The sequence below is a fragment of the Malus domestica genome, chromosome 09 (genome assembly GCF_042453785.1).
Source record: "Malus domestica chromosome 09, GDT2T_hap1".
Lineage (NCBI taxonomy): Eukaryota > Viridiplantae > Streptophyta > Magnoliopsida > Rosales > Rosaceae > Malus > Malus domestica.
Genome location: NC_091669.1, coordinates 30,773,840 through 30,784,339, shown reverse-complemented (window position 1 = coordinate 30,784,339; position 10,500 = coordinate 30,773,840). Strand labels below are relative to the sequence as shown.

The following is a 10,500-nucleotide window of genomic DNA, read 5'->3' as shown; positions in this document are numbered from 1 at the left end:
TGTCCATGTGTGTGCTCTTTCCATAAAAGTGGCACCACTTATGACACTCTCAGCTGTCCTACAGGATCTGAATGAATCATTAGAGAATCAGACAGGATCTTTTTCCTTTTTATAGATACTCCAGTGAAAAGAAGTAACAAAGATTAAGGCACAAGAATTAGAACAAGACAGATGAAAAGGGTTTAACAGAGTTTTTTGAATTGAGAAACGAAATCAGGATCTTCGATTTAATAAGATATAATGCAGCAGATATAGAACATGGCCCATTCAAAGAATGGAACGTTTCTACCTAGCCATTGATCCTTATGTTCCATGAATCACTTTTGGAACCATATACGGGGTCACCAACGACATAAGGAGGTGGAAGAACAGCACTCTTTAGGAGTGGAACCCTTTCAGGAACATACTCATCATCACCATCATAATACGGATGTGGCCCAAGAGCTTTGAGTATCATTGCCAATAACAAAGACAGCCCCTGCAAAAGAAGACAACGAACGTTCAACAGAAAGAGGACAGAGAAAAGATGTAAAGGAATGGCCATGATCTGCAAACCAGGTAGCCCTTATAAGACTTGATTGTATCACACACTAGACTCCTGTAGGAAACGATAGATGGGCATATGTCTACAATGGGGGTGATTTAGCTGACGAAACATGCAAATTACACTCCAATCTTGACCTTTTAAAATGGTATCCCGAGTTTTTGCATTGGATGTTGAGAGCCTGTGGCCAAGCTAATGAAACTATACCATGGAGGATTGTAGAGTTGAATTTCCAATCTTGTGTCCGTAGCAATATCAACTACTAGGTTCTGGTTCCTCAACAAGCTCACAGCACAAAACTTGATTCCTGGTCTCCATTTTTGGGAAAGGAGAGAGAAATGTGAGGAAACTGTTGTCTTATGTGTATTTTACTTTCATTTGGTATTTACGGTTTACTAACGAACAAACCTTTGAATACATAGTGCCGAGCACATGACAAGTTTTCACGGAAAATATAGCACATCCCACGGCAGGAGCCATGTTAACACACAAACTGAGAGTCAAGAACTAGAGAGGGGGAGCTGTAAAAGTTCAAGTACTTTTTGGAAAAACTAGGCTAATTATTGCAAGTTGTTACAACATTCCTAAATTTATCACTCTCCTCTAAATTTTTCTTTACTTGTATCAATAATCTAATAGTCATTCATATTAACAAAATATATGCAACGAAATCGGCTTTTTGACATGAGTGAGTGAGTGATAAACCAAAGAAGAATTACATGCACTCACAACTCAAAATGAATTTTGGAACTATTTTAACTAGATTAATATAAACAGTCCTCAAAAAGAAATTTTGAGAGGGAGCAAGCGCCCCCAAGGCCTATGTTTTGTCTGCCACTGGAGACATGGGTCGAAGTTTCAGGGGCATTGGTGTGGATTTACCCTGAAATATATTTAAAACAGTCGACTGTTTCTGCAGCTTCTACTAGTTCTGATTAGACATTAAGTGAGACTCATTGAACATTTAACTTTTAATTTCCTCAAACAAGCATGCACAAACATGCAGTACCCAAAAAGAAAGTTGAGAGAGACCTGTACACACGCGATTGACAAGCCAATCCATTTGCAGATATCAAGGTTCGACCTTACAAATTCTTTGAATTGATCAAATCTCCCAGTTGGATCAACTGGAAAGTCCTGGCCACAAGTAAAAAATTATCAGCATTATAACCAAATCGTTGATATGCTTCTCTCTAAGTCATTAACCCATTAAATAAAAATAACTACACTGTTCTTCAATATACCTCTTCCCAGTCACGGTTTAAAAATATGTCAGCAGTCACTCCAGCTTCAAGCATGAAGAGTAAGAAGACAAACACCATGTACTGTAAGCAATTAAGGTAAAACACAAACAAGTTTGTCAAATATACTTAAAAATAACAGAGTTAAAAAATAAAAGAAAGTGAAGCCCCATTGAATTGTACTCATTTCTATAAATGTTTTATAAATATCAACATCTAAAACAAAAGGAATCTAAATGATCTGAAAAGATATGGCAAATATGGAGCTGACAATTTAGTTTAAAATACATCAACTTCCACAGAGAGATCAGCAATGCAATACAGCAATCTTCCACTTCTCTTCTGACTGTTTTAAAGATAGAGAAGGTGATGTAACTTTTCAAGATCAATACAGGACAACTATAAACTGAGCCATAAAAAATACTGTGTGGACCTCATATGTGCAATAAAAAGCACAATTTCATTTTGCTGAGCAGTTAGACCTAATGTCTATTACATTAAATAAAAAAACAGAAAAATAATCGAAACCAATTATCCTAATCTAAATATAAATCACCACAGTAACCAACTTATAAAACTTAGAAAAACATAAAATAATAAATAATAAGGCTTCATAAATTGCCAACTGAATCCTTAACCTTGCAGTAGGCATAAGAGTGTAAGACAAACAAAATCAAATCTCATACTAATAGTAATATGCACAAACATCTGACAGTGAACCCAACTGCTACTGTTAAAGTTAATTAAGAATAAGGCAATTTGGTGGGGAATGTGGCATTATTGACCCCAAATAACTGAAAAGCTAAATAAAGATATTTGAAACAAAAGGATACCAAGTAAAGGCAACAACCATTTGCAGTGGCGGCGGCGATATGACCTGAGCATGTGGTCACAAGCAGAGTGATCCCAAGGCCAAGAAAAGTGTATATGAACCTGCAATTCATGCCAAAAAATAAAATAAAAGAAGTTCTAAATCAGTTCTGAGAAAAGGATTGTATTTTTACATAAAATATACAATGCTGAGGACAAGACCAAAATTACTTCAAACAAAAAAAGAATTAACTGACATAAAACCCAATTCACACCAAAACCAACTGCTACAGATGACTAAATGACTAAGGAAGAACCAAATTTATTTGAAAGCACTTCATTTTTTACTTTCCATATGTCTGCATAAGATTAAAGCAGAGAAGAGATATCTCAGGCCTCTTTTCCTTTTGTGCTTGTGCATTGCAAACGAACCCAAACCTGGTCTTATAACAAATTGGTTATAAAACACAAGTATTTACCATTGCAAGTATCATAAAGCTTTTCTCCCTCTCCTTGCCAAAAAGGGAGAAGGTGACAAATAGTAAAGTATTACAAGCTTTTTGTTGTTTTTGTCACGAATGCATTGGAGTTGGAGTGGAGATTGTCAAGGAGAGCAAATTTGAGTTGCTTTGTTCCATAGCAAATGTGAGGAAGCAAAGTTTATGGTTTTTCGGGTGTCAAGAGGGGACAAGTCCACTGGAGGTGAATGTGATGACAGTTTTCAGCAGAAGGGGTTTCGCAGAACAATGTTTGTTTTTAGGCCAATTAGTGTGGATTCTGATCATCATTGTTAGACTTTAGACTTGAATGTCAGTTAACTCCTAGTCCTCTCTAATGCACAAGCCTCCCACTATCAGGAGTGCTCAAGCGATAACTAGTAAGTATTTAGTATGGCACTAACCAGTAACCACGAGTTTGAGCCCATGCCACAATATTTTTCCTTCACCGTTCGTGTTTTAGATCTACATTCATATATCATCCTTACAAATATTCGTCCAAATCAGAAAGATATTCAATATCTAATTGTAACAATGAAATAATTGACAGACACAGTGATTTCCTTTAATCTTTCCTTTTGTTCGCTCTCTTTTTTGCTCTCTATAAATCGAAAAGCAAAGTAAAAGGCTCATAAGAATTTATACAAAAGAAACTAAGATGCAGCTTTCAGTGATAGAGGTGCTGTGGTGCATGATCCTCTGCCACGCCCTAATCAACCACAACGAGTACATAATCATGGACAGCCCTACCATCCCAATCATACAATTCACCAACTTCAACATTGATTAACCGCTGCCCCCACCACCCAATTCACCAAAATTACAAAAATTTGGAGGGAACCCAACAAAATTAAAATTGGAAGCTACGCCAAAGAGGAGGAGGATCGTTTTGATTCAGTTTTGATAATTTTAAGGTTTCCGAATTTTTCGGTTTTGGTGTTGGAACTTGGATTGGAACTTGGATTGTAACTCAGAAGAGTGTAGAAACTACTCATTTTATCGTCGAATCAGGAAGGAAGAAGTGGTTGTAGCTTTGAAGAAGATGAAGCATAGAAAAACAGTGGGCCCAGACGATATACCGATTGAAGTGTGGAAAGCCTTGGGAGAGACAGGTATAACATGGCTCACTGACCTTTTCAATAGGATTTTGAAAACAAAGAAGATGCCAAACGAGTGGCGAAAGAGCATCTTGGTGCCTATTTACAAGAATAAGGGCGACGTACAAAATTGCATGAACTATAGGGGTATTAAGCTAATGAGTCATACAATGAAGCTCTGGGAGAGAGTCATTGAGCATAGATTGAGGCAAGAGACACGGGTTTCGGACAACCAATTCGGGTTCATGCCAGGGCGCTCAACCATGGATGCAATCTATCTCTTACGAAGATTGATGGAAAGATATAGAGATGGGAAAAAGGATTTACACATGGTCTTTATAGATTTGGAAAAAGCGTATGATAGGGTCCCAAGAGACATTCTTTGGAGGATTTTAGAGAAGAAAGAAGTACGAGTAGCATATATTCAAGCTATAAATGATATGTATGAAGGAGCAAAGACTGCCGTAAGAACTCATGAAGGACAAACCGAAAGCTTCCCCATAACTGTAGGATTACATCAAGGCTCATCCTTAAGTCCTTACCTTTTCGCGTTGGTAATGGATGAGTTAACATGACATATTCAAGATGATATTCCTTGGTGTATACTTTTCGCAGACGATATAGTGTTGATAGATGAAACTCATGAAGGGGTAAATGCGAAGCTTAACCTTTGGAGAGAAGTGTTGGAATCTAAAGGTCTTCGCCTAAGCCGATCAAAGACAGAATATATGGAGTGTAAGTTCAGTGCAAATGGAGGCCAAAATGAGTTAGGGGTGATGATCGGAGATCAGGAAATACCAAAGAGCGACCGTTTTCGCTACCTAGGATCTATCTTGCAAAAGAACGAGAATTAGATGGAGATCTCAACCATAGAATACAAGATGGATGGATGAAATGGAAGAGTGCATCCGGCGTGTTGTGTGATCGTCGTATGCCACTGAAGCTTAAGGGAAAATTTTATAGGACGACAATAAGGCCGGCGATGCTGTATGGCACAGAATGTTGGGCGGTGAAGCATCAACACGTACACAAAATGGGTGTAGCGGAGATGAGGATGCTTCGTTGGATGTGTGGGCACACGAGAAAAGATAAGATTAGGAATGAGGATATCCGAGGTAAAGTAGGAGTAGCCAAAATTGAAGGAAAGCTGAGAGAAAATCGGTTACGGTGGTTTGGACATGTGCAAAGAATGCCTACTGACGCTCCGGTTAGAAGATGCGACTACGGGACAGAGGTTCAGGGCCGAAGGGGTAGAGGAAGACCTAGGAAAACTTTGGAAGAGACTCTAAGAAAAGACTTAGAGTAGTTGGATTTAACGGAGGACATGACACAGGATCGAGCACAATGGCGTTCTAAGATTCATATAGCCGACCCCACTCAGTGACTTGGATTTTTCAAGTCTCAAATCGAGAAGTTTTTCCCACTCGGGAAATTAAGGAAACACTACCTCAACCTACATGCTCCACTCACAAAGCTTCAACATACAAACTTCAACAAAAGAAAATTTCAAAGAACTTAGTGAAGAAGACTTTGGTGTATTTAACACAATACGTTGAAATGAAACAAAGCTTATTTATTGATATCTCCAATAAGTTACAAATATGTACATATACATGAGTCAAAATAAACAAACAAGAGGGAGCCTTCACAAAGGTTGCTTAGGAGAAGTCTCAGTAGTCGGTAGAGCCCCAGAAAGAGAAGGCACCGGAGGGGGATCATTCGGAGCCTCAGTACTGGACAACACCCTAGAAGGAGGAGGCATCAAAGGTTGATCATTTGGAGCTTCATTACGCGGTACAGCCCCAGAAGACGAAGGCAATAAATGCCTTTGGAACAAACCCACAAACCTCTGATGATCATGTAAAATCTGACCATCAGATTCCTTCATCTGGTCAAGCTTCCTCTTCATGTTTGTAGCATAGTCATGTGCAAGCCGATGCAACTGTTTATTCTCATGCTTAAGCCCTCTAATCTCCTGTTTGAGACTCATCACTTCAGCCGCCAATGATTCAACTTGGCGGGTTCGAGCAAATAGGCGTTGGGCCATATTAGACACAGAACCTGCACACTGAACACTGAGAGCCAGAGAATCCTTAACAGCCAACTCATCAGACCGTTTGGAAAGTAGTCTGTTATCTTTGGGAGTGAGAAGGTTCCTGGCCACCACCGCAGCGGTCATATCATTCTTCATCACGGAATCCCCAACGATAAGAGGACCAGTAGGGGATAAGAAGGATGGGCGCCATATGTTGTCTGGAGAAGGCGTGGCTGCCTCTTCAACAAGGTTCAAGTCAAAACGACGGTCGGAGGGGCCAGACATTTTCAAAGGTGTTGAAGAGAGAAAAGGTCGGACAAATCAAGATCTTAGAAATGTAAGAAGGGAGCTTCTAATGGTGGAGATTCAAGTGTGCTTTGGAACTTAATACCAGCCTCTATAAAAATCTGCACTCGATGGAGCTTCAGAAATCGAAGAGGCGCCTGCTCAGAAATAAAAAAGGGTTTGCTTTCTCAAAAGCTGGGCTGCTCAGAGACCACGAGGGCCGATCTCAGGAATCGAAAAGGCGTTTGCTTTCCAAAAGGCTGGGCTGCTCAAAGACCACGAAGGTCGATCGCAGAAATCGAAGAGGCGCTTACTTTCTCAAAAGCTGGGCTGCTCAGAGACCATGAAGGCCGATCTCAGAAATCGAAGAGGCACCTGCTTTTTTAAACTTGTCAGCACCTATCACATGCACACTCAACTTTGCGGAAATTACGGGCATTCTGTCGAAGATTTCTGGTGAAGTAGAAAGCACGTGAATGTTACTGTTCAATCATCCACTTTCCACACGCAACATTAGCTCACGGGTACCACAGATAACTTTGCCAAAAATCTCTGACAAAGTTTAGACACGTGAAGCTTGCAGCTCCTATTACATCGCTATGACCAAGAAGGGTAAAAGAATAGCAAAGAAACAGCACTAACAAAGTTTAGACACATAAATTTTGAAGGTCTAGCTACCATATTATTACCCATAAGGGTAAAGGAACAGGACCACTGCTGGATAATTGGAAAGTCCATGTGTGTCAACCTCTGTGCTCCGTGGCAAGGTAAACTAGGAAACAGGCCTAACCTTAACTCACATTCGAGAATACACTCCCAACAAGATTGCTTGCTTCAAGATTGAAGATGTACCGTCCTCCGAATCTCGAGAGCCAGACTCCCAACATGATTTCTTTCTTAAAAATCGAAGAGGCACCGTTCTCCAAATCTCGAGAGACAGATCCCTGACAGGATTGCTTGTTCGAAAACCGAATAGGCACCGCTTTCTCAACTTCGAGAGCCCCTTAGATAAAGCTTGTCTGTAATCCTCACACCGCTTTCTCAACTTCGAGAGCCAGATCTCCTTGGATAAAGCTTGTCTGTAATCTTCACACGTAACATCAGCTTTCCAGATACCACAGACCACTTTTTCAAAGTGCTCTGACAGAGTTAAAACACGTGAAGCTGGCAGCTCCCACTACCGTGCTATGACCAATCAGGGTAAATGAATAGCATTACTCCTTGTTGTTAGGGAGACTCCTATATATGTCAACCTCCATCCTCAACAGACAGGCAGACCTACAAAAATGCTCAACCCTTCCTCATATCTGAGAGGGCATTCCCAACGAAACCTCTCGAAATACTCAGCTTTCTTTCCCCCCGAGAATACCTCTGCAAACAAGCTACACCAGAGCAAGAATATCTCATATCATCAGGGTTAAAAGCAAGAGTATCCCATATCATGCTTTTTCCCTGTCTTTTCCTTTGGCCTTGTTCTTACCTGCAAGACAAGAAGAAAGAGAACAATCAGTCAGCACTTGGAATCAAGCTTCCAGTTCGGAACTGACTGCCAGGAACCCCTTACTTGATTACTTACCTGGCATTGCTCTCGAGTACTCATCTTCAACATCTTATGCTCCCCGAGAAGATACCACATCTGCCTGAGGAACAAATAGGGCAAGTGAGAAGGATACAAGGAAGCATGTGGGGACAAGCGCAACAGAACACGTGCCGATACATCCACTACTTTGTCAACAACAAAAGTATCCCATATCTGCAGGGTCGAACGTACTCTAGATTTGATGGACTTGTTTTGACCCTCAAATTTTTCAGTCGGCCTTATACTCTTGGCGGAAACCAGAAAACCCTCCAGCCCAGTTCAAGAATAAGCCTGTGGAAAGTTACTTCTTCAAAAGCAAAAGTATCTCATATCACCTTTTCTCATTTTCTTCTCTTTATCCTTCATGCTGCCTGCAAGATAAGGAGAAGGATAACAATTAGCCAGAACTCGAAATCAAACTTCTGATCTGGGACTGATTGCTTGGAGCTCTGATTGCTTACCTTGTCTGTCACCTCTTTCAGCAGATCCCCTAGCTCGGCGACTTAGGGGACTCCTACTACATGGTTTGTATCGCGCTTGATCAAGCCTGAAACTACAAGTAAGCGTCAAGTGAAATTGATACATTACCTTGTGCATCTCCACCAGTTAAAGATACCACCCTTGGAGGGAGGAAGAGTACTTCCAAAGAAGATGCCACATCTACCTATGAGACAGATAAGGCAAGTGAAGACGATACCACACTTCGGTACTTAAAAGTTTCGTGATTACGAGATCATTCTCCCACAATATTTCCTAATGTCATTTGTACTAAATCATTCACTTGTACTCACTAAAGGAGAGCTTGAACCTATGTACTGTGTACACCCTTCACAATTAATGAGAACTCCTTTACTCCGTGGATGTAGCCAATCTGGGTGAAGCACGTACATCTTGTGTTTGCTTCCTGTCTTTATCCATTTACATACTTATCCACACTAATGACCGAAGCAATCTAGCGAAGATTACAAACTTAATATTTAAGATGATATTCTTTGGTGTATGCTTTTCGCAAACGATATAGTGTTGATAGATGAAACGCAGGAAGGGGTAAACGCGAAGCTTAACCTTTGGAGAGAAGTGTTGGAATCTAAAGGTCTTCGCCTAAGCCAATCAAAGACAGAATATATGGAGTGCAAGTTCAGTGCAAACGAAGGCCAAAATGAGTTAGGGGTGAGGATCGGAGATCAGGAAATACCAAAGAGCGACTGTTTTCGCTACCTAGGATCTATCTTGCAAAAAAATGAAGAATTTGATGGAGATCTCACCCATATAATACAAGCTGGATGGATGAAGTGGAAGAGTGCATCTGGCGTGTTGTGTGACCGTCGTATGCCACTGAAGCTCAAGGGAAAATTTTATAGGACGACAATAAGGCCGGCGATGCTGTATGGCACAGAATGTTGGGCGGTGAAGCATCAACACGTAGGTGTAGTGGAGATGAGGATGCTTCGTTGGATGTGTGGGCACACGAGAAAGGATAAGATTAGGAATGAGGATATCCGAGGTAAAGTAGGAGTAGCCGAAATTGAAGGAAAGATGAGAGAAACTCGGTTACGGTGGTTTGGACATGTGCAAATAAGGCCTACTGACGCTCCGATTCGAAGATGTGACTACGGGACAGAGGTTCAGGGCCGAAGGGGTAGAGGAAGACCTAGGAAAACTTTGGAAGAGACCCTAAGAAAAGACTTAGAGTACTTGGATCTGACGGAGGACATGACACAAAACCGAGCGCAATAGCGTTCTAGGATTCATATAGCCGACCCCACTTAGTGGGAAAAGGCTTTGTTGTTATTGTTGTTGTTGGTGTTGGAACTTGGATGGATTGGTGTTACGGTTGGATACACATGCTCGGCTTCCATGAAAATTTCTGTTTTTGGTATTTTCCTTAATACTTTGCTTATATAAAACGATAATGGAATCCTCAATACCTGAGGTGCTGTAGTGTAGTGGTTATCACGTCAGTTTTACACACTGAAGGTTCCCAGTTCGATCCTGGGCAGCATCATTCTATCTTTAATTTTAATTTTTGGCTCTTTCTATTTATTCGGATCTCTCGTCTTCCATTTTAGAGTCGTCATGGCACTCCAAACTTCACACCAACTTTTGTGCTCATTCTAAAATAGGAGATGCAACAATGTTTTAGATTGGCATTTTATATTTCTTTTTTACCTGAAATCTCTCTCCAACGGCCGACATGTAAATACCATTTCGGCTAGAAAATATCTTAAGGTGGTGGGTCGCGAATTAAGAAGGAAAAGTACATTAGATTCAAATTTACATTCACTCTATAAACTAGAGTAGTACTCATTTTATACATCTTGAAAAGGAAAAATTAGATGTAAATGTAGTTCTTTCATATTAAATTTACATCTTTCCGTTAATTAGCAAGCAACTTCTCCACATAATCCTATA

The 10,500-nt window shown here is 40.4% G+C and overlaps 1 protein-coding gene and 1 non-coding gene across 2 annotated transcripts; one reads left to right on the top strand and one right to left on the bottom strand.

Annotated features, from left to right (window-relative positions):
• Nucleotides 1-289: 289 nt before the first annotated feature.
• LOC103444321 (tetraspanin-19-like) lies at nucleotides 290-3,875 on the bottom strand. The gene is made up of 5 exons (XM_070804522.1): nucleotides 3,740-3,875; nucleotides 2,619-2,719; nucleotides 1,789-1,869; nucleotides 1,577-1,681; nucleotides 290-478 (listed from the first exon to the last, which is right to left on the bottom strand). Exons 1-5 carry the CDS (start codon nucleotides 3,873-3,875, stop codon nucleotides 290-292), a joined length of 612 nt encoding a protein of 203 aa, XP_070660623.1.
• A 6,145-nt stretch (nucleotides 3,876-10,020) lies between these two features.
• Nucleotides 10,021-10,093, top strand: TRNAV-UAC (transfer RNA valine (anticodon UAC)). Its single transcript has one exon. It is a non-coding gene; the product is annotated as a tRNA-Val (tRNA).
• Nucleotides 10,094-10,500: the final 407 nt, after the last annotated feature.

What these genes read in the sequence shown, in the direction of transcription:
- LOC103444321 (XM_070804522.1), bottom strand. Translation starts at nt 3,875, where the DNA reads ATGTTGAAGTTGGTGAATTGTATGATTGGGATGGTAGGGCTGTCCATG. An exon ending in ATGGTTGTTGCCTTTACTTG is followed by an intron (nt 1,870 to 2,618) that starts GTATCCTTTTGT and finishes AATTGCTTACAG; the next exon opens with TACATGGTGTTTGTCTTCTT. An exon ending in TAAACCGTGACTGGGAAGAG is followed by an intron (nt 1,682 to 1,788) that starts GTATATTGAAGA and finishes ACTTGTGGCCAG; the next exon opens with GACTTTCCAGTTGATCCAAC.